Raw genomic sequence first — 25,558 nt, forward strand, 5'->3', positions numbered from 1 at the left:
CCTGGAAATAAGCTCTCAGTAATATGCCGCTGCTCACCTCACACTTTCATCGTGCTTCCAAAGGCCATTTCATCCCCTATAACCCATGGCAGAAGCAGAAATTATACTTTATCAACTGACTACAACAATCATTTTGTAGAAACATTTTAAATGCCTTGGATTTCTAGATATTTTCAAGGATACCCAGCCTCCATGTGAAAGTTGCAGGCTTTTTCCCGCTGTGAGATTCAGAAATTGGACCACATGATGTATATCTCATCAGGTCCAGCAGTTCTCAGCCACCTTTGATTCTCTCTCTTCCTTTTGACTGCAATACAGACCTAAATCAAAAAAAAAATTCACCTGTGATGCTTCTTCATTCTTCCACAAGAATAGAGATTTGAGGAGAAAGTCAAGCATTAAAGCTCCACGTCCCTTTTCTTGTAGAGTCTATGGAAAGTGGTTTTATGTTAAGGCTCCAGCTGCTTATGCCACTGGAGAAACTGAGTTAATTCAGTTTTCTACCATAATGGTGCCCTGAGATTGAATCCTCTGAGGTTCCTGACAAAACTGATAAACTATGATTCAGAAAAACAGAAGTCCCAGAGGGGGCCAGCCTGGTGGCGCAGAGGTTAAGTTTGCACGCTCTGCTTCTCAGAGGCCCAGGGTTCCCTGGTTCGGATCCCGGGTACGGACGTGGCACCGTTTCGCAAAAGCCATGCTGTGATAGGCATCCCACGTATAAAAAAACAAAACAAAACCAGAAGCCCCAGAAAAGTGATGTGGATAGGGATTTCTCTAGAGGAAATCCCACATATGGGATAAAACCACACAGATATAATCATTTATATATGGCATAAAGATAGATACATTTCATCTCCTCCAAAGTTCTATCTTGCAGCCAAATTCTTTGGGTTATTGTTTCCAGATACAATAATATTTAATCCATATTCTAAGCTCAAACATAACAACCTGGCATAGGAGACTCCATATTCAGCCTTAACTCTCACTGTCCCCCTTCACTGACCGTGTGTTTTGGGTTCACTGAACACTTAGATCTAGGGATTCAGATCTGTGAGCCTTTGATCTCACCATCCTTTGTCCCTCATTGTTCCTCTCACTCTTCCTCCTTGACAGTTTTCCTTATCTGTGTCACAGAGGCCATACAGGTAAGTGATAAAAATATCTAATCTTGGGGGCCGGCCCTGTGGCCTAGTGGTTGAGTTCGGCACACTCCGCTTTGGTGGCCAGGTTTGGTTCCTAGGTGTGGACCTACACCGCTTGTGGGCAGCAAGGCTGTGGCAGCGACCCACATGCAGGATAGAGGAAGTTTCACTCAGATGTTATCTTAGCACATATCTTCCTCGGTAAATAAAATAAAAAATATACATAATTCTGAAATTGGTCTGAATCAGTTCTCATACTGGATCTCCCATGTAGTATCTAGGTCACCTTGAGTGATTTACTAATCATCTCTGCGTCTCAGTTTCCTCAAATGGAAAATTAGGGATGATAATAGTACCAACAGCATAGCGCATTTTGAGGAATAAATTGAGTAGTGAATATCAGGCGCTTAGTACAATACATGGCACATTTTCATTGGTTAATTAAAATAGAATTTAACTCACGACACTACCTGATATACTTTTGATATAAGCTAGATTGAGGAATCCCTCATGCCTCTAAGTCTAAATAGCATTTGATCTGAGCGTTCTCATTTATCTTAAACATTTTCCTTCATTTTTCAGTCAAATAAATACATATTTCTCGTTCTCACTCAAATAGAATCATTTCGAGTGGAAGAATTCTACCTCTTTACTACACACTTGAGAAGACATCTTAGGCAATGCCTTGAAAAACCACGATCAGTTTGAAGAGCTAAAGAACAGACTACAGAGCATAAGGTTAAATCCTTTTTTTGACTCTTGTATTTCCATTATGTCACACAAACCTTAAAATTGAATCTCTGACAATTTAAAATTGTATACATATACATACATATCTTTGAATGTGGCTTTTTCTTGGATATTGTGTGCATACGACTAAATTCTATGAGAATTAATTTTAAGAAATATTAGGCAAGCCTGTGCCCCTTATTCTGTGAATGAAGAAGCATCTACTCCTGAGCTGCTGCTGATAGAAGTCTCAGGACCATGACAAGAGCCAGACTCAGGATAAAGAGGAGTGTCAGAATGGTAACTCCAAAATAGTGCTAGAAATTTATTCCTTGGTGACAAAAGAATCAGATCAACTTCTTGGTGACATGGAGCTTAGAACAATGTTTCTGCTTTGTTTTAATGTGAGTCAAAATTTCCTTTAATATTTTAGTAAGTTAAGTAAGATCAGATTTTCTTTTGCTTATAATTTGAATTTTCATAAAGATACACACTTAATCCCTTTTTTTCCTGTGAGATCTTCCTACCAGGAGTATATGTTCAAAGTACTTTTTATGCTAACTTCTTTAATCTTTAGAACAGCCCTATGGCATAGATAACATGCTTATTTCCATTATACAGATGGAAAACTTGGGCTATAGAAAAATTTAGCTAATTTCCAAGGGCTGTGCGTCTAGAAAGTAACAGAGATGGAATTTGAACCCAAATGTCTGATTCTAAAATCTATGCTATTAGCTATCCCACATGGTCTTGAGGGGCAAATAATAATTTTAAATAAAACGTCTGAAATGACAAGAGACTGGGTATCTTAAACAGAGCTTTTTTATCCTATTAGGTGAATTTATGTGGGAGAAATAATTAGGCAGTGAAGATTCTTGTTTATTTCATTCTTGTTAACTCAGTAATGTGGGACTGTCTCATTACGAGGTATATGTTGATTATTTTAATTTACTTTTCACTGACTTAGGCTTTATTTTTCTAAATCCAAATTCAATAAAGTATTAAATTATTTAGCTTGAACCTAAGATATGTAACGGAGTGCTTTCTTCAAAGTTATATTACTTCCTTATAGGTAAACATTTTATTTTAAAACAAATAAAAGATTTAGGCTGCAAGGATAGACAAGATGGCCTAGAGCAATTTTCCCTTTCTCCTTTCTCCTCAGCATCCTGACAGTGGCACAGGAGACAACCAAAGGAGAACTCTGAAAAGTGGCAAGATGAGGTGAGCAGGTTTAGGACCCTAAGACTGGAGGAACAGCACACTTGTAGAGCATGTCGTGTCCCCCATCCAACTGAAGAAGACCACTCAGACCCAATGTTTCCTCACTCCCGACTTAGCAACAGAATGCGGCCTAGGTAGGCTCATTCCTTCTCAAACAGCTAAGATTGTTTCTAGGTATGTATTTTAATTTACCTATTTCCCTTTTTATCTTCTTAAAATGCCTTTTATCACTTTTTACAGACCTGTGTTAATATATGGGATCATTTTTTCTTATCCTGAAGACTTCTTGCTAATATTTCCTTTAATACAGCTCTGCTGGCATAAAATGATCTCGGTTATTGTATTTCTGACATTGTCTTTATTTTAAATTCATTTTTCTCAATTTTTATTTTTTAGATTCTGATAGCTTTTAAGAGGTATAATGGACATACAATTTTTTTTTCAAATTTTAATTGTATATTTTGAGAAGTTTTAACATATTTATACACCTGGGCAACCATCACTACAATTAAGATGATGTATCACACACAAATGTATTCTGATGTCACTTTGCAATCCTTCCCTCCTGTCCATCTCTAACTCATTCCCATGTCAGTCATCTGACACTCCCATGTCAGTCATTATAAGGTAGTTTCGATTTTCTATAATTTATCTGAATAAAATCACACTATAAGTATTATTTTTGAAGTAACGGCCTTATTGAGATATAATTCACATAAAATGAAATTCACTATTTTAAAGTGTACACCACAAAATTCCTCGTGCAAAATGATTACACCTATTTTGAGGGATATTTTACCCGAAATACCAATTTTCAACTGGCTTTTATGGGCTTTATTCTAACTGGAGAGTCACTGTGGAATTATGCTTTTTGCATACCTAGTATTTTTCATCTCAGAAGATTTATCTAACAATTCTTGAAAGTCTGAGTATTTACCTTTCCCCAGTGAACATTTATTTTGGCAAATACCTTCAGGGTACTTTAGAGAAAAATTGGAAAAAAAATGCTTACTAAATAGGGTCATGGTGACATGCAAATGTCATTCCGCAAAGAGAAGCTGACTCTGACCCATGGACATTGTCCAATGGAACTACATGAGCGACCAAGATTTTCTATTTTCCATGTGACATCACCTTTCTGCTTGAAACGCCTACAAAATCATTATTATCATTATCATCATAATAATTATTTATCATAATCCTTATCTACATCATTATTATATACGTTGAGCACTACAGTATTTGCCTATAGATTTATTCACTACTGCTAATACCATCATCTTCTAGCCATTATCACAGATGCCTCTTGATCAACACATTATGATTTGTACTCCAGGCTTGCTAAATATTTTTGCAATTATGTTGATTTTACCCCTCATAACAAAACGTAGCATTTTGTCATCTGCCATTCAAGATTCCCATCATCCCGTCATCCTCTTTGATGCTATGGATCCCAGTTTCATGGCAATGTCTTCTACTGTCAAGTCCAGCCTTAGAGATGAGATTCCACATAGGTATTCAGCGTTAAAACTGCCCTCCTCAGCATTTCTTTATGCCTTAGTGAACCGAACCTCCTACGGGCCTTCACAAAGAACAAAAGCATATGGTGGTTCTAATTCTTACATAATAAATCTTTTTTGGCATAACCACCTCCCTAAGACTTCTAACTCTTCTCTAAATACTAAATCAAGAAAAATCTGCAATTCTACCTAATTTATAAGGCCATCAATGTGAACAGTTTTTCAGGAGCCATTAAAATAGGTTATTACGATTGAATCCTGGTACTCTTTGTTTATTTTTTACTTTTTTATTGAAGTATAATTGACAAACAATATCCCATTTGTTTCAGGTGTATATCATAGTGTATATATGTCTATATACATTCATATAATTATAAATATATATAACTGTATATTTTAATATATATTTATACATGTTCAATTTATATTTATATATGTTATATAATTATAAATTTTATAATATATAATTGCACATATATAAATATATTACCTATATTTATATACATTACAAAATGATCACCATGATAAGTCTAGCTACCATCTGTCACTATATAAAATTATTACAATATTGTTAGCCATATTCCCTATGCTGTACATTACATCACAATGACTTATATATATCTTATAATCAGGAGTATGTACCTCTTAACCTCTTTTATCTATTTCATCTGTCTTCCAATCCTGCCCAAATCTGGTACCCAGCAGTTTGTTTTCTTTATCTGAGTCTCTTATTGTTTTGTTTTATTTGTTCATTTGTTTTGTTTTTTAGATTCCACATATAAGTGTAATCACTTATATTTCTTTTTTTATTTTAAAGATTGGCACCTGAGCTAACAACTGTTGCCAATCTTCTTTTTTTTTTTTTTTTCTGCTCTATCTTCCCAACCCCCCCATACATAGTTGTATATCTTAGTTGCAGGTCCTTCTAGTTGTGGGATGTGGGACGCCGCCTCAATGTGGCCTGACGAGCGGTGCCATGTCCATGCCCAGGATCCGAACCCTGGGTTGCCGCAGTGGAGCGCACAAACTTAACCACTCGGCCACGGAGCCAGCCCCTGAAATCACTTATATTTCTTGTAATATATTTGTTTTTCTCTGTCTGACTTATTTCACTTAGCAAAATATGCTCTAGGTCTACCCATGTTGCAAATGGTAAGACTTCATTCTTTTTATGGTTGAGTAATATTCCATTGTATGTATATACGTATATATACATATGATGACTTCTTTATCCATTCATCTATTGATGAAAACTTAGGTTCCCTCTATATCTTGGCTATTGCAAATAATTCTGAAATGAAGATAGGGTTGCATAATAATCTCTTTAAATTACATGTTTTGTTTTCTTTGGATAAATACCCAGAAGTGGGAATGCTGGATCATACAGTAGTTCTATTTTTATTTTTCTGAGGAATTCTCATCCTGTTTTCCATAGTGTCTGCAGCAATTTACACTACCACCAACAGTGTACAAGTGTTCCTGCTTCTTCACATCCATGCCAACACCTGTTATTTCTTGTCTTTTTGATAATACCAATCTGACAAGTGTGAGGTGGTACTTCATTGTGGTTTTGATTTGCGTTTCTATGATGATTAGGAATGCTGAGCATCTTTTCATGTGCCTATTGGCACGTCTGTGTATCTTCTTTGGAAAAATGTCTATTCACGTCCTCGACCCATTTTTTTAATTGGGTTGTTCGGTCTTTTGATATTAAGCTGTGTAAGTTCTTTATATATTTTGGATATTAGCCCCTTACTAGAGGTATGATTTGCAAATATCTTGTCCTGTTCATTAGGTTATCTTTTTGTTTTGTTGGTGGTTTCCTTTGCTGTGCAAAAGCTTTTTAGTTTCATATAATCCCGTGTGTTTATTTGTGCTTTTGATGCCCTTGCCTGAGGATACCAGTCCAAAACAATGTTGTTAAGACTGATATCAAAGAGCTGAGTGCCTATGTTTTCCTCTAGGAGTTGTATGGTTTCAGATCTTACATTCAAGTCTGTAATCCCAGGGCACTTTAGCTTCAACTTGCCAGATACTATGTAGAATAAGTTACCAAATATTAAGAAATTATCCCGTATTCAGCCTTCTATTTCCTCAGACTTGCATGACACCCTCAAGACTGGCATATACTTTCTCGGCTTCTTTCAGTAAATAATAATTGGATGTGAAATTCTTTCATGTTTAAACTCTTTCATTCCAAAGCAAACACGACACTTCCTTATTTGGGCTGTGCTGAGGTTCAAGAGATGAATGTTTTTAAAGCAACTCACTTGTTCTCACAAAATGCCTTGAATTGGCCATTAATTGGCTTTTTAAAATCATGTTATTCATAATGTCTTCAAATGCAGTTTAAATAAAGTGGAACGTGTCACAATCTCTATAATTTGCATTATCAGCATTCACTTGAGGTAACAACTACTATACATTTCATTTTTAACCTACACCTCCTCCCAATTAACCACAGGGAAATCTCTAGCAAGTATTATGCTTTTGCAGACTGGTGTTTATCACTATCCTGGTTACCACCAGCAATAGGGTCCTTGCAGCTAAAAGCAAAACCTCATTCCGAGTGCTTCTTTACTAGGGCCACCATGGTTCCATTTGTTTCAGTATGAACTCTCCAGAAAACAAAGCCTTAGTCAGCAAAATACCATGGAATAAAATCCTAGGAAGCAAGAGTGACGGACAGGGGAGGGATAAAAGGAAGGAGGAAAGTCACTTTGAGGATGTAGTTTCTAATCTGTGGTTGTTTAAGGTAATTGCTCGTTTGATCTTGTAGCAACATCCCCAAGACATTGTATAAACTACATCTCAGAAATGTACATTTAAAGAGAAGAAAGGGCTAAAGATTTATCCACTGGTCCTTTTTCTCATTTATTACGTGTATACTTCATGGCAATTTTATGTCTAAAACTCCCTTCAGGAATTTTTCTAACCTCCTGCCAATTTAAATGGCATAATTCCCTGATATGTCTTGATAGAATCACAAGCAGATCTTTGTAAAAGCATTTATTGTAAAGTGAAAATTACTTTTTTATCTCCTCACTAGATTGTATACTCAATTCTTATACAAACTATTTCCTTTAAGATTCAATGAGGAAGGTAGAACCATTATGACTAGTACAAAATGAAGAATGCATTATAGAAATTATGCCTTATACAATTGAGCTAAGGATGAGAGAAAGGAGATAAGGTGTCAGGACTGGGAAATTTGGACATCTCTGCCCATTCCTCATCCACTTTCCTTGTGACTAAAGGCCTCCTTGGGCTTGATCTCATACACAACATTTGTAATTCATGGTGAAGTTGTTCTGCAATTAACTTCACAGTGTACTGAGTCGCAGAGCATCCTGACGATGATGGGCTACACAGTTTGAGTGGTAACAGTTTGGCTTATGGTCAAGTGTATAGTCTGCAAGGATGAGGTAGCAAGCCAGATGCTCTCTTGTTAAAAGGAGATGAGAAAAAACAAGAAAAAGGAGAAGAAGATTGTATAATCCTTTTTGCAAAATCACAAAGATTTGCATTGTGATTTACTTATCTAGGCCAGCCAAAATCTCCCTCTCGGCTATAGACACTTCAAGCACTATTGGATCTGCTGGATCCTATGTCGCAAATGGCAGATCAACTTGCTTGGCATTGTAGAAATGTTGCAGAGCCTTCTCTCTTATTGTCATCTTTTCCAACTATTTAGAAAATAGATTGGTGTGCCATACTGAAACGTAATATGTTTTGCCAACAAAATCAGAAGGGGCCAACTAGTATTTCGGTCTCTTTTTTAGTGGTAAATATGTGGAGATCCAGTAACTTGTAGTTGACCTTGGAAAGGCTATCTCAATATGATCATGATCATTACACCTCCTAGAAATTTCACCAGTGTGTCAGGCTCCTGAATTTTTAAGGATTTTATTTACAATGCACTAACATGCAAGTGTTTAATAGAGTTCTAGATAAATTTCCTTTTTGTTCACCAGATCCAGTCAGAAAGATTTTCTAAGGAATGACAGAGGATCAAAATCCCTGAGGACCACATCAGGACCAACAGATGGAAAGTTGATAAAGCCTTGAAGCAGAACAGTGTATTATTATCCTTGCCAGCTGAGAGCAAACAACTTCCATGACTTGTACTAACGAGATGGAACAAAAAGCTTTTGTCAAATTAACAACAGCATATCAAATGTTAAGGAGTATGTTAATTTGACCCAAAACTATAGAACATCTGAAAAAGCAGCAGCAATTGGAAACACCACTTGATTAAGTTTATGATGACAGAGTCACCACCCAAGATTAATCTGTCTTTCACGTAGTTAAAAGAAGCAAGTTCAATGGAGATATTTTACGTATAAACATTTTATTTTATTTTTCTTTTTTTGAGGAATATTAGTCCTGAGCTAACATCTGCCATGAATCATCCTCTTTTTTGCTGAGGAAGACTGGCCCTGAGCTAACATCCGTGCCCATCTTCTTCTGTTTTATATGTGGATGCCTACAACAGCAAGGCTTGATGAGCAGTGCTAGATCCATGCCTGGGATCTGAACCAGCAAACCTCAGGCCGCTGAAGCAGAGCACACGAACTTAACTGCTACACCATGGGGCCAGCCCCAACATTTTAATCTCCTAATGGAAGAACTAATCCCCACAATTTATTCATGAATGTGTTATTGCTCTCTGTGATAATTTCAGAAAACTTATGTGCCCACTGTGACTTGGACAAAAGTCAAAATTCCATTGATTCTGTGATAACTGTATGCTCCTACACTCACTATTAACCAGTGTCATCTTGCTGCTCCAGATATTAATGTTGATTCAGGACGAGAGTCCGTGAATCCCCCAAGACTCTGTCCGTTCCCTAATCCCCAACAGTCTTGATGACAAATGATTGCATGTCCCTTTGAGGAAAACCAGTACATATTTGGCTGTTTAGCAGGATCCTTCTTCAAGGAGACACAGCCTCCACTTCAATGGCTTCTCAGTTTCAGAATTGCCTCAAGATCAAATTCAGGAAACACAGCTTGACAGCAAAAGTTCCTGATGTCATTCCCGGCCTGCAGACCATAGCCAAAACAGATCTTTTCCTGGTTTCCTGGTTCTCTTCATGAGTAGGTTCATCACAGCCATGATGAAATACTTGTTTCCTAGGTCCTCTGAAGATAGAGATAGGGACTGATTGAGCAAGTATTACACAATAAATCCACTCTAACGTTCTGTACTCCCTGAAGTGTTTGGAAAGTCTCCTTCATAGTTTTTTCAAGGAAATTCTGGCATTTCAGTTTTGTTTACTGAATGCCATCTCTGAGTCCAGGTTTCAGTCAACCAAGCAAACAAGCTGTTAGAGCCACTCTCGAACACATTGAGTCCAGGATCACTATTTAATGTCCTTATATTACAATTCTGCCTTATGCAGCATCATACTTCTTCCACTTAGATCTAATACTCTTACACGTGTTCTCCAGGTTTCTATCTGCATAAAGCGGCAAAGGCTTGCAAGTTTTGTAGTTAGTATATTTTACTCTCTGGAGCCTGCTGACATTTGAGTCCAGCTATAGGTTTAGAATTGTGCTTTCTCATACGGTAGACACTAGCCGTATATGTCTACTGAACATGTGAAATGTGGCAAATGCAACTGAGGAAACGAATTTCAATATTTATTTATTTTCATTAAGTTTAAAATCTGAAGCAATATAAAATATTTTAGTTAAGTATGTTTTCTTTTGTTTTTGTAAGCCTACATTTCATTTTAGCAATTGAAAATTTAGTGTACAAAATAAGATGTGTTTTAAGTGTAAAATACTGGATTAAGAAGACTTTGAAAATCTAAATGATATAAAATATTTCATGGATTTTTTTATATTGATGTTATGTTTAAATAAATTTTGGATATATTAAATAAGATTATATATTATATTTAATTTCATTGGGTTTTTTTAACTTTTGTAATGTGGTTACTAGGAAATTTTAATTACATCGATGAGCCACATTTCACTTCTAATAGACACCATCAGTCTAGAAGCAGTGAGGAGGGTAGGAGTCACTCACAGAATAGATCAGCAATTGACTTTAGGTCAGCCACCTTAGAAGAGGGTACCATTTCTTCAGACAAGGGGAGATTATCCACCTCAGACAATAGAAGAGCTGCTTCTAATCGTAAAGGAGATTTGGCAAAACTCAGGATGTGCTTCTTCAGACAGGGGAGACTATCAACCTCAGACAAGAGAAGAGCTACTTCTAATCGTAAAGGAGGTTTGGCAAAACTCAGGATTTGCTTTATTGGAGTCTACTCACATAACATCATTCCAGTTTTTAGAACTCTAATTCTTCTCAATACATCTCCTGATAGAATATGAATATTCCTGTAGGTTACTCAAAAATGCTTTCCATTTCCTTACCTGGACCTTGCATTGGGAATTTAACAGACTGAGCTCATTATTTCCCTTATTCAGGTTCCCCAGTTTATTCATCACAAAATGCCTAATCCGTAATCTCTTTATTCTTATTAAAGTCTGTGGCAGAAATACATGGACACTCAAAGCCTTGCCTTCGTTAAACACCTGGCTACAGAGGTCTAAAGGTGAGAAGATTCATAACAGTTTTGTCACTGCGTTTCATACACCACCAAAGTCCCTTTTACCAATATCAGCAAGGACTTTAATGTCCTTTAGGCTAACCAGATAAGGAACCAATTCCAAATTCTCATTCTTAAGAACTTGTTGTCAAGGAACCACTTTTGGTATCTATATTTATGTCAGTTAGAGTTCAATGAAGGAAGCAGAACTACTATGAATATTCAGGAATAAAGAATTTATTTCAGTAATTTGATGCAACAATGGAAGGAACTAGAAAAGAGAAGATCTGAAAAGAAATTTACCAACCAGATTAGGCATGTCTGAATGAGTTGGTGTTTGCAGAAAGCTAGGTACATGCAACCTCTGGGATGGATTATAAAGGGCATGGGTGTAGTAATTTATAGAAAGTGGTTTCCTATTCATGGCTGCACTGTATATTTGCAGTAAAATGTATTGTCACAGACTCACCATCACTTTTGGTCATCAGGGCTGGTAGCCATGGAGAGATGGACATGGAGCTAAGGAAAGTGAGGTGAAATTAGACTTATCTGGTATCACTGTGTTTATCTGTCACTGCCTGTGAACAATATTGAACTATTGAGAAAGTAATGGCTGCTGTTTTACATCTGCTCCCACAGCATGTGCATATTTCTTATGTAACCAACTCTAAACTGGAAACTTACAGGGAAGGGAATTGTGGGGAGCAGTGTTAGTTAGCTAAGTAGTCACAGCACAAAATCACCAGGGAGCATTTCATCATCTGTGCTTCTCCAAGTGAGGAGTACAATTAATTCTCCCTGAATAGTTTAAGGAATTGGATACATTGCTTAATTAATTGATAGTAAATGAATCAAGGAATAAATTAACTTAAAATTCTATTTGGGCATTTTTAACTCCGGGAAAGTGACAGAATTTTTTTTTTTTTTTTTGCAAATTATTTTATAGAACAAAAAGAGTGAAAAAATCATAGAAGGATAATCAGCTCTAAAAGTTATTAAAATATATTATATTTCTGTAGTGATCAAAACATTGTGATACTGGTTGAAGAGTAAACAGACAAGCAGACTATATTAATAAACAGAAGACTTCTACATATTGAAATTTAATTTGAAGGAGGAAAGAGACAAATTAGTTCTGAAATGTCAAATTATTAAGCAAATTATGTTATATAATCAGTTTAGAAATAAAATCAGAAAAGTGTTTAATTTTCTTACTGCACATTTTACTCAAAACGAATTGCATTTAGATAGGAATTAAATTTGAAAATTAACACAGATACACACACATACATACACACACCACTAATAAAATAGAGATTGGAATTTTTTGTGTATACTAAGGCTGGGCAGAAGCCTTAAGTGTAAAAACTATAGAAGACTGTGCCCTAGATAATATAATCAGTGTTTATTTCATTTAAAAATGTACTCTAGCCTATGAAAATAAAGCTTTAAATATAAATATTTAATGGAAAGTGTTAATATGTTGTGTACTCACATAATTCATGCAATGAGACTTTTAAGAAGCTAGACAGAAAATTTGCCAAAGGGGGAAGAAAATACATTAAAAAGAAACACAAATGAGAAAGCAAACACATGATCTATTTAATCAATAACCTAACATCTGAAAATTCTAGTTTTAAGTGTAAAACCTTTAGAAATTTTTAAAATATGCACAAAAAAATATTTATAAAGATGTTACAAGTTACAACATTCATTCCAAACTAAAAACAACTGAATTATTATACATATCATCAAAAGATGAAGGGATAAATAAAATGCAAATGAAAAATTCTGCTACATTTAAAAAGAAAATAACCATATTCCAATATGTGTTGGCATAGCTAGATCTCTAAATGAATATTAAGTGAAACAAGACAGTTGTTTCACTTAAATAATAATATGTAGTATATTACCATTTACATGAATTAAAAATTACAATTTCAGCTCATCCCCCTAAAAATTACTGAATTTGAAACAATAAATTTAGATTCAAGGAATGACAAAAAAGCATGTGGTAGTCAATCCTGTCTTTGAGGATAAGAAAGAAACTGCAAGGGGACTGTGGTGGTGGTCATAGTTCATTTCAACTTAAATGTCTGTATGTTTGACTGAGCATAACATTTAAGCTAAATAAATTATTGTAACAAAGGTTTTTAGATCCATGTTGTGGAAACAAAGATATGTGTTATAAATTTCCTTGTTTTTTTGTTAGACTGAGGAAAAATAGAAAGATTAGAAATTGGGGAAAAATAGCAACGTTAACAAAGGCAATGATAGGAAAAGTCATTGCTTGGGCTATTCACACTCACTCGAAGTAGACTAATGCAAATAGTTCTTGATTCCACGATAGAAATTGGTCCCTGAGCTTGAAATATTCTGAATATTATTCAAATTATAGAATCAATAAGAACCAAGATCAAATCCCCTGGAATGTAATGTGGCAGAACTAAATTTAGAAAGAGAAGTCTTTCTGACAATAACAGACTAGTTTTCCTTGCTGGATTAAAATGCTTGATAAACAAAGGAGATTGAGTCCTTATTTTTTAATAAAGATACGGAACACTCGCTCTCTTATCTGTTTGGTCCTCACACCATAAATGATGGGGTTAAGTGAGGGTGGGAAAACCAAATAGAGGTTGGCAACCAGAATGTGAACATAGTGGGGTATGTTGTGTCCAAATCGGTGAGTGAGGAAAGAGAAGACTGAGGGGATATAAAAAACACAGAGGACTGCAACATGGGAGCCACATGTGCTGAGGGCTTTTAGCCGTGCATCTTGTGATGGGAGGTGGAAGACGGCACGGAGAATGTAAACATAGGAGATACTAATAAGGACCAGGATCAGAAGAAAGAGAGAGACTACAAAAAGTCCATAGATAGCATTGATACGAATGTTTCCACAAGACAATTTGGCAATGCCCATGTGCTCACAGTAGGAATGAGATAGTATATAAGCCTGACAAAAGGGTAGGCGGTAGATCAGATAGATCATGGGAAGTGTAAGTAGGACTGGACGAATTACAATGTATAAACTGATTCCCATCAGCACACGGGATGTCAAGATGGTCGTGTAGTGGAGTGGAGCACAGATCGCCACATAACGGTCGAAGGCCATGGCCACCAGTACCTCAGCCTCCATGCCAGTGAAAGCATGGATCAAAAACATCTGGGCCACACAAGCTCCAAAGTTAATCTCATGAGCATCAAACCAGAAGATACCCAGCATGCGGGGCACAGAGGTTGTAGAAAGGGCCAGGTCAATTGTTGAAAGGATGGCTAGAAAGTAGAACATGGGCTCCCGGAGCATGTGTTCCATCTTGATGACGAGCAGAATTGTGGCATTGCCCAGTAAAGCCACAAGGTAAACAGAGCGGAAAGGAAGGGAGATCCAGACATGGACCTCTTTGAGACCTGGGATTCCAATAAGGAAAAATGTGGCTGGGTGAAAAATGCTGTTGTTGGTATAAAACATCCTTCCAAATGACAGACTAGGAGAAGTTGTCATTCCTAAAGAGAGGAAAAGAAAAGTTTGAACAAAGAGTGGTTCTGAAAAGGATAAATGTTTGCTTCCAAATAAAATCAAGATGAAAAACTTTCCTATTTGGAAAGGCCTATTAGTATAATTTTTTATTCTACATGGAGCCACACTCATTTGAATGGGCCAGTCTCAAAGAACTTAACCCTTATATTTTAATCCTATTTTTTTTTAACATGTAGGGCTCATGAGTAACTCACGGCAGAGTTAGAAAACATAGAACTTGATATTAATTATGGGATAATTTAGTATACCCCATACCTTTGTGAAGTCCCTGAGTGAAGAGGGACACAAGAAAAAACAAGGATACGTGTAAGGAAAGGCAGAAGTAAATCCAAAAGGAGACAGGCATGTACGAATGTAAAGTCACAGGGGTAAATGTAAAAGACACTTCCTTAATTAGAAAATGTAGAAATTCTTTAAAGATTCAGTCATCACTTATTGACATAGAAAAAATACCAAGATCAAGACTAATATCCTGTGAAAGAGACAGAAACCGAACATCAGAGATACATGTCATTACAAACAAAAGCCCAGACACTCTGGGCCGCCTGCCCACGAGCACACAGAGTCAGGGTCAAACATCTGCATACTTGAGACACCCCAGAAAGAAAGATAACAATAAACCTTTCGTAGATTTTCAATGATGTCTCTTTCCCCAAGACTATCTCATTTCATAGCAGCTCATTTTGGAGTGTCATCGTGGTGAAAGTTACCAGTGGTATTTGAAAGGTTCTTCATTCACTCTCTACTCCACATCGGTACCTCTGAGAAAACCTCTAATTTTACCCTCTAATGTTACCCTTGCTACAGAACTAGCATGTTCTTGGTTCACTCCTTCTGCCTGATTAAGTCACTGGAAATGTGGGTAGAGGGCAACCTAGAAGCCTGCAGGTCATTATGAGACTAGAGGCCTAATAACCTAGGTTATGAGGTTAGGAGCCGTCAGGGGTCTGAGACGGCATTTCTGAGCAGCACAAAAACGTCCAGAACAACAAAGTATAACTGCGGAGTGAATTCCTTTCTGTAACTGTCTAAAGCAAAGAGAGTAGAAGGCTTTTGCAATGCCTTCAAAATGGTAGATAAGCAACCAGGCCCTCATAAACTCAAATGTTGAAATAAAGGGACTTTCCTGGGTCTCCAACTCGAGGCAGAGTGGTTCAAGATCAGGATACAGTAGCACAGACTCTGGTTTTTATCCTTTATATGGCTCCATATTTCTGTGGGAAGTATATCAAGGTGAAAAAATAAAATAAACGTTATTTCCAATCTGAGATTAGATGAGAGAGAGAGGAGAGCTGTATTCTGCAATGCCTCCCTTATTTGTGTTTTTTAAGAACTGAAAGTTCCAAGTAATGGCCGTTACCCAGGGGCAGGATGTTGGTCAAGAATAAACCTTCTGGACACCCTGATGCATACCTTGGGTTCATCTCCGGAAATAAGCCCTCAACAATATGCTGTGGCTCACCTCAGACTTTCGTCATGCTTCTAGGTCCCTTCATTCCCCATAACCCATAGCAGAAGCAAAAGTTATACTTTATCAATGAACCACATAATCATTTGGTAGAAAGACTTTAAATGTCTTGGATCTTGTAGATATTTTCAAAGATACCCAACCTCCAAGTAAAAGTTGCAAGTTTTTTCCCCCTGTTAGATTCAGAAATTGGACTACATGATGTATATCGCATCAGGTCCAGCAGTTCTCAGCCACCTTTGATCACCTCTCTTTCACTTGACTGCAATGCAGACCTAAATCAAAAGAAAATTCACCTGTGATGCTTCATTCTTCCACAAGAATAGAGACACAAGAAAAAAACAAGCAGCAAAACTCTCTCTCTCTCTTTTTATACCGTCCATGGAAATTGGTTTTATGTTAAGGATCCATCTGCTTATGACGTAGGAAAAATTGAGTTAATTCAGGTTTCTACTATAATGATGCCCTGGGATTGACTCCTCTGAGATTCCTGACAAAACTTCAAGAGTATCATTTAGAAAAACAGAAGGGATTTCTACAGAGAAAATCACAAATGTGGGGCAAAACCACACAGATATTATCATTTACATATTGCATAAAGATTGATACATTTCATCCTCCTCAGTGCAATATTTCATAGCTTAATTCTATGTGGTGTTATTTCTAGGTAAAATAATATTTAATCCATACTCTGAGTTCAAACATAATAATGTGGCATAGGAGACTCCAATTTCAGCCTTAATTCTCGTTGGCCCCCTTCACCGACCATGTGTTCTAGGTTCATGGAATACTTAGCTCTGGGGATCCAGATCTGTGAGCCTTTGATTTCACCATCCTTTGTCCATGATTGTTCCTCTCACTCTTCTCCCTTACAATTTTCCTTATCTTTGTCATAGAGGACATAGAGATAAGTGGTAAAGCATCCAATCCAGGGGGCTGGCCCAGTGGCATAGTGGTTAACTTTTGCCTGCTCCACTTCAGGAGCCCGAGTTCACAGGTTTGGATCCCAGGTGGGGACCTACCACTCCCAAGCCATGCTGTGGTGGCAGCACACATACAAAATAGAGGAAGGTTGGCATAGATGTTGTCTCAGGGCAAATCTTCCTCAAGTAGGAAAAAAAAAAGAAAACAAGAGGAACATGGACAACAGCTGTTAGCTCAGGGTCAATCTTTCTCAACAAAAAAGAAAAAAGAAAAAAATCCAATCCTGGAATTGGTTTGAATCATTTCTCATTCTGGATATCCCATGTACTAGCTAGATTTCTATGACTGGTTTACTAATCATCTCTATAGCTAAGTTTCCTCAAATGGAAAATTAGGGATGATAATAGTACCAACAACATAGGCTATTTTGAAGAATAAATTAAGCAGTGAATATCTGCACTTAGTACAATACCTGTCACATTTTAATTGGTTAATGAAAATAGAATTTAACTCACAACACCACCTTCACATACTTTCAATCTGTATAAACCAGACTGAGGATCCTCTTATGCCACTAAGTCCGTATAGCATTTGGTCTGAAAGTTCTCATCCATCTTAAACATTTTTCCCTCATTTTTCAGTCAAATGTATATATACTTTTTCTTTCCAGCATGGAATTTTTCTGAGTGGAAGAATTATACCTCTTTACTACACACTTGGGCAAACATCTTAGACAATACTTAGGAAAAAGCACGATCAGGCTGAAGAGCTAAAGCACAGACTTGAAAGCATAAGGTTAAATCCTTCTTTTGACTCTTACCTTTTCAGTTATATCACAAACCTTAAAATTGAATCTCTGAAAATATTAAATTTCGTGGATACACATACATACATTTGCATATGGCATTTACTTGGAGGCCGTGTGCACTCAATTGATAAGTTCAATCAGAGCTCATTTTAAGAAACATTAGTCAAGAAACATTAGGAAAGCTCATACCCTTTTTGTGCTTGTTGTGAATGAAGAAGGATCTTCCTGATTTCTGCTGATAGAAATCGCAGGACCGTGACAAGAGGCAGACTTGGGATCAAGTGGAATCTCAGAACATCAGCTCCGAAATAGCGAATGAAACTTATTCCTTGGTGACAAAAAATCACCAAGAAAAAATTCTTTGTGACAAGGAGCTTAGACCAACGTTTTTACTTTGTTTTGAAGTGAGAGAAAATTTCCTTTAATGTTTAAGTAAGTTAAGTAAGAATGAGTTTCCTTTTACTTATAATTTAAAGTGTCCTAAAGATAAACACCTAAGTCCTTTTTTTTCCTGTGAAATCTTTGTACCAGAGGCCTTTAGCCTATTATGCCAGTAAGGATTGATTTTATTTAATGTGTTATTAAATATAAATATTAAAAGGTATGTGCAGGGTATGTTCAAAGTACTTTTTACATGTTAACATCTTTAATCTTCAAAACAGCTCTGTAATATAGATAATATGCTTATTTCCATTATATAGATGGAAAACTTGAGCTCTAGAAAAATTCCAAAAGCCTTACATCTAGAAATTAACAAAGATGGAATTTGAACCCAAAGGTTTGGTTCTAAAATCTATGCTATTAATCAATGCCTCCTTTTTCTGTTTTTGGATCTTGAGCCTGTTTTGCTTTTCAGCTAGCCTGTTGAAGTTTCCAGAGGGCTATGTAAGGTTCACTTACAATATATGCACACGATAACTACATACACACCTGAAAATAGCTAGGTGTTGAGTGGCACTGCTTCTTCAGAAGATCTACTAAGCCACCTCAAGCCTGCCGTTCTCTTCGGTGAGTGTGTCTCTCTGAAGAGAGAAATGGTTCTGATTTCCAATTTTCAGAGACAGCTGGGATGCTGGGGATGCGGATCCACAGAATCGGTTAGTCCGCATGCTTCTGCATGAATCTGCAGTCCCAACCCGTGAAGGGTAATACTGTCTCTTTTTCATCATAGTCCCGTTTTTCTGGATGCAGAAGACAATCCTAGGATTATCCTGATTCTACCTGAAGTCAAGCCAAGTCTGTACTGTAACCACTTATTCCTGTGTTGAAGAGGAACCCTAGGACTTGTTGCAAAGGGTTAGGGGAAAATGGAAGAGAATTAATTCTACAGGTGGAATAAAAATTGTCCCATATGAAGAAATTGATGGAACGTCCTAGTTAAGCAGGACTTTGTTTTATCAGACAGGCCAGGCCGTTTGATTCTCCTTCCTGAGCTCAATTAGGGAACCCAAAACAACTATGCCACTGGAGCAGAAAAGGAGTTCCAGGGAGGCCTAGACATTTTGCCCACGCAGCTGGTATGACAATTTCTGAATATCACACAACATATTTACCATGCCCTTTTTGTTAAGTGAGTTATAAAGAAATACTCTTTTATCCTAGTGACCAGAATTATGTTTTTTTGTTGCTGTTTGCTTTTCTTTGTTTTCTTATCTCATTTTCTAACGATGCTAAAGGGAAAGAGCTAACCCACATGGGCTTGAGGGGCAAATGACAACTTTAAAGAATACTTCTGAAATGGCAGGAGATTGGCTATCTTAAGTACAGCTGTGTTGTCTTAGTAGGTGAATGTATGTGGGAGAAATAATTAGTGCAGTTTAAGATGCTAGTTTATTTCATTCTTGTTAACTCACTAATGTCTGGCTGTCTCATTACCTAATGTTGATTATTTTAGTTTATTTTGCACTGATTAGACATCATTTTTCTTAATCCAAATTCAGTCCAGTATTATATTATTCAGCTTTAGCCTAAAGTATATAATGGAGTGCTTTCTTCAAAGTTATATTACTTACTTATAGGTAAACATTTTATTTTAAAACAAATAAAAGATTTAGGCTTCAAGGATAGACAAGATGGTGTAGACCAATTTTCCCTTTCTCCTCTCACCTCAGCATCCTGACAGTGGCACAAAAGACAACCAAAGGAGAACTCTGCAAGGTAGCAATATGAGGTGAGTTCCTTTGGGACCCCAAGACTGAGGAACAGCACACTGGAAAGGCATATTGTGTCCCCCCATCCAACTGAAGAAGACCACCCAGACCCAATGTTTCCTGACTCCTGACTTAAGAACAGAATGCCGCCTAGGTAGGCTCATCCCTTCTCAAACGGCTTGGTCATTTCTAGTTATGTATTTAAATTTACTTGCTTTGTATTTTGACTTTTTTAAATGTCCTTCATCACTTCTTAAAGTCCTGTGTTACCTTCTGGGATCATTTTTCTTATCCTGAAGACCTCTTGTTAATATTTCCTTTAATACAGCTCTGTGGGCATAGCATGATCTCAGCTATTGTGTATTTGGCATTGTTTTTATTGTGAATTCACCTTTTTAATTTTTATTTTTTTTAATTTGACTAGCTTTTGGGGGTGTAATTGACATACAATAATTTGTTCAAATTTTAATTTTAAAATTTAGGAAGTTTTGACGTATTTATGCACCTGTACAACCATCACTGCAATTAAGATGATGTATCACCCACAAACGTATTCTGATGTCACTTTGCAATCCTTCCTTCCTGTCCATCTCTGGCCCATTCCCACGTTAGTCATCTGCTTTCTGTCATTATACGTTAGTTTAGATTTTCTATAATTTATGTGAATAAAATCATACAGTACTTATCATTTTTCAAATAACAGCTTTATTGAGATATAATTCACATAAAATGAAACACACTGTTTTAAAGTGTATATTTCAGTGATTTTATGCAAATTCACAGATCTGTGAAACGATTACATTATATAATTTTGAAATGTTTTCGTCGCCCCGAAAAGAAACCCTGCACGCTTTGGTAGTCGTTCCCTAGTGTCCCATCCCCACAGCCGAAAGTAACCGTTAGTCCACATTCTATCACTTTGGACTTGCATATTTGGAAACACCATACAAATGGAATTATACAATATGTGGCTTTTGGTGTCTGGTTTCTTTCACACTGCATAATGTATCAAGGTCCATTCATTTCATACTATATATCAATACTTTAACCCTTTTTATGCCCAAATAATATTCCATTGTTTGGATATAATGTATTTTATTTATCCATTCATGAGTTAATGAGAATTTGAGTTGTTCTCTTTTGGGGGCTATTATGAATAATACTGCTATGAACATTCACGTACAAATTTTTTACTCACATATGTTTTAAATTCTCTTGGGTACACATTTCAAACTGGAAATACTGACTCATATGGTAAGTTTATGTTTAACATTTTGAGGAACAATTGAACTATTTTCCAAAGTGTCTGAACCATTTTACAACCCGACCACAAATATTTGAGAATTCCAGTTCTTCATATGCTTACCAATACTTGTTAGTACCTGCTTTTTAAAAATTTTACCCATCCTAGTGTTCTTGAAATCTTATTGTGATTTTTATTTGCAATCCTTTAATGCCTAATGACACAGAACTTATTTTCATTTGCGATTCCCCTAATGACTATTGATGCTCAAAATATTTTCATATGCTTTTATATCATTTTATATATTCTTTGGTGAAATTTCTATTCAAGTCCTTTGCCCATTTTAATTGGACTATTTTTTAATTGTTGACTCGAAAATGTTCTTTATATATTCTTATATAAATCCCTTATCAGATACATGATTGGCAAATATTTTCCTCATTACGTGGGTTATACTTTCAATATCATGATGGTTTCCTTTAATGCACAATTTTTTTAGTTTAGAAACAGTTGAATTTACCAAAATTTTTCTTTCATTACTTCTGCTTTCTGCGTCACATCTAAAAACAAACAAAACAAAAGCAGCTGTTAGCCTACTCCCACAGCATGAAGATTTCTCGTGTGCCATTTTCTCAAGGTTTCATAATTTTAGCTCTTACATTGAATTCGATAATCAATTTTGAACATCCTTTTATATATGATGTAAGTGTCCAACTTTGTTCTTTTACATGTAGATATTTAGTTGTCCCAGAACCATTTGCTCAAAAGACTATTCTTTCCGCATTGAATCGTCTTGACACAGCTGTCAAAAATGAAGTGGCCATAAATTGTAGGATTTCTTTCTAGAATGTCAATTATTTTTCACTTTCTCTATGACGTTCCATAAACCAGTAGAACACTGTCTTGATCACCGTAAGCTTTGTATTAAGTTTTGAAATCAGAAAGTGAGTCTGCAACTTCATTATTTTTCCTCATTATTTGGCTACTCTGAGTTCCTGCTTTTCCATATGGATTTTACAACCAGCTTGTCAATTTTTACACTCACACACACACACAAATAGCAAGCAAGAGTGCATTGAATCTGTGGATCAATTTGATGAGTATTGTAATCTTAAGAATATTATGCCTTCATATCCATGAACATGGAATATTTTTCCATTTATTTAAATCCTTTTATGTTTCTTTCAATAATGCTATGTAGTTTTCAGTATGAAATATTTTTAAAGTTTTATTTAAATTGATTCCTAAATGTTTTATTGCTTTTATTCTATTTTAAATGGAATTGTTTTCTTAAATTGAATTTTCAGATAATTCACTGACAGTGTAGAGAAGTAGAATTCAGTTTCATATATGGATCTTATATCTTGTGATCTGCTGAAGTCATTTGTTAGTTATATTGTTTTTATTGTGTGGTATTTATGTTATTCTGTATACAAAATTGTCATACGCTAATGAAAATAATTATACTTACTCCTTTCTAATACAAATGCTTTTCATTTGGTTTCCTTACCTCATTGCCCTGCCTACAATGTTGAGTAGAAGTGGCAAAAGCAAGTGCACATGTCCTCGTCTTGTTCCCAGTCTTCGGGGAAAAATTCAATCTTCAGCTATCGAATGTGATATTAATTTGGGAGTTTTGTAGATGGTCTTTTCAGGTTGAGGAAGTCCCCTTCTATTTTTAGTTTCTGAGTTATATTATGAAAGGGTGTTAGATTTTGTCAAAATCGTTTTCTGCATCTGTGGAAATGATCATATGGTTTAATATTTTGTCAATGAAGTATAATACATTGATCGATTTTACCATGTTAAATCAATGTTGAATTTCTGGCATAAATTCCACTTAATTATGTTGTATAATCCTCTTTATATGTTGTTGAATTAAGTTTGTTGGTATTATGGTGAGTATTTTTGTGTCTCACTTTATAAAGGGCATAGCTCTGTAGTTATTTTTCCTTGAAATATCTTTATCTGGTTTAGATATCAGGGTAATAATCGTTTCATAGAATAATCAGGAAGTATTTCCCACCTGTACGATTTGAAAGCATTTGTGCAATATATTAATTCCTTTTTAAAAATATGGTAGAATTCACCAGTGAAGATATATAGACCTGGAATTCCCACTGTTGGAAATATTTGATTACTGATACAATTTCTTTGCATTTTAAATATCTACTCAGATTTTAGTTTTCTTCTTGAGTTGCCTATAAATATGTTTTGAGATAAACAAAGCAGACACGTTTCATTGCCAGCTGACCTGTACAAGAAGAAATGCTACAGGTTTACTACCAGCTGATGGAAAACAACAGAAGTTTTTAAATGGGTCTAAATGAAGAAATGAAGATCATTGGAAATGTAGGATATTTATATTATCTATTTCAAACATAGACTGAGCTTAGTGCACAAAAATTTTTATTATACTATTTTCAATGATTGCACAAACAAAATAAATACTTAAGTGGACATCATGGTATGTTCACTCAAAGATATCATCATGCATCCATTAAAATAAAAGTGCATCAAGAATCAACACATAATGGGCCCACGTTTAATTATAAATAAACATGAAATATGCAAAACAATATATGACATAATTCCAATAAAAAGTCAATCATACAGAACAGCATATTTTGAAATAGCATCACAATATCAAAATATTTGGGGGTCATTGCAATATAGATAACATTATTTCTCTCAGTCTAATTTATGGAGTTTAAAATGTGCAAATAATCACCACACAAAAATTTAATAAGGCAACTATAATAAATGAATATTTATTTAAAAAATCACTTCACTCACACCTATTGTAAAATAGGATATACTTAAAAATTTTTTCCTATGCTATCAAAAAATGTGATAGTCTCTATTGTTAAGATGGCAGCCTACGTAACTATTGTCATTCTCCCAAGAAAGCTCTGGATATATTAAAATTGATATTGGAAATAAGTGACTAATATATATAACTTCACACTCAGTAGGAACAATTACTAAAGGACAAGTATAAGCAGCCTAGCATATAGCGGAAAACATAAGGGATAACTGCATTTCAAAGGAGGGTTATGAATGTCTCTCTATGTCTTGAGGTTTTCAAACAAGAGGCAAGAAGAAACAAAGGGTAAATTCCTAAAGGAGTAGGTGGAGTTTCACAGAAGGGTCTAAACTACACAAAATCCATATACTACTTGGGTAGTGGATGCCATGGTGTGGTATCCATAACCCCCTTTCAGATCTGAAGTATCCATTCCTCCAATACTGGGAATGTGCCTGAGAGCCCTTAGCTGAGTCCTTCTTTGGTTCTTCTCTTGCCTAGTGAGAACTTCCTAACCCAGGATTAAATGTCTCTCCCAGGAGAGCCCCCATTATGAGTGGGTGATGAACCAGTATAAAAGCTCATTCAATTCATGACAATTCAGGACAACTGTTAAGGGCTACTCCAGCTTCAGAGGTCCCTGTATAAACATCTAGCTGATGCTTTTGTTGCCATTTCATCACAAATCATTTTCTCCCTCTTTCTTCATCCACCTAACCCACCTCTAAGAGCAAAGCTGTATTAGTCTTCCAATGGTGCTGTAACAAAATACCAGAAATTTAGTGCCTTAAATCAACACAAATTTATTATCTTACAGTTTTGTTTGTTAGAAAACTGAACATTTCTCACAGGCTAAAATCAAAGGCACCTGGTCTGTATTCCTTTCTAGAGACTGGGAGAGAATGTGTTTTGTTGCTTTTTTGCAGCTTCTATAGACTGCCCACATTCATTAACTCATGTCTCTCTTCTCCATTTTCAAAGCCAGCAGTGATGGGTTGAATACTTCTCAGACAGTATTACTCTGACTTTGCTTTTGTCATCATATCTCTTTGTCTAACTGTAATATCTCTGCTTCCATTGTCCCCTTTTAAGGACCCTGGTGATTACACTGGGCACACCTGGATAGTTCAGGGTACTCTCCCTATCTTAAAGTCAGCTGATAAATAACCTTAATTCCATCTGCAACTTTAATTCCTCCTTGCCATGAAATGTAACATCTTCAGAAATTCTAGAGATTAAGACATGGACATTTTAAGGGGGCATTATTCTGCCTACCACAACACCAGAGTAAGCTTCATACAGACAAATCTCCATCTCAGAATGTGCGTTCTAGGAAACCCAACCTGCAATGACTGCTTAGCTGAGGTCTTTGAAGAGTCCAGCAAGAAATCACAATGGCAAAGGAAAACTCATGGTAAATAGTCTCTAAACATCCCA

At 36.0% G+C, this 25,558-nt stretch overlaps 1 protein-coding gene across 1 annotated transcript; it reads right to left on the reverse strand.

Annotated features, from left to right (window-relative positions):
* Positions 1-13,717: 13,717 nt before the first annotated feature.
* On the reverse strand, positions 13,718-14,653 carry LOC124225464 (olfactory receptor 52J3-like). Its single transcript, XM_046638140.1, has one exon. It carries the CDS (start codon positions 14,651-14,653, stop codon positions 13,718-13,720), a length of 936 nt encoding a protein of 311 aa, XP_046494096.1.
* Positions 14,654-25,558: the final 10,905 nt, after the last annotated feature.

The sequence above is a fragment of the Equus quagga genome, chromosome 14 (assembly GCF_021613505.1).
Source record: "Equus quagga isolate Etosha38 chromosome 14, UCLA_HA_Equagga_1.0, whole genome shotgun sequence".
NCBI lineage: Eukaryota > Metazoa > Chordata > Mammalia > Perissodactyla > Equidae > Equus > Equus quagga.

Coding starts and splice junctions, on each gene's coding strand:
- LOC124225464 (XM_046638140.1), bottom strand. CDS start 14,653: ATGTTTTATACCAACAACAGCATTTTTCACCCAGCCACATTTTTCCTT.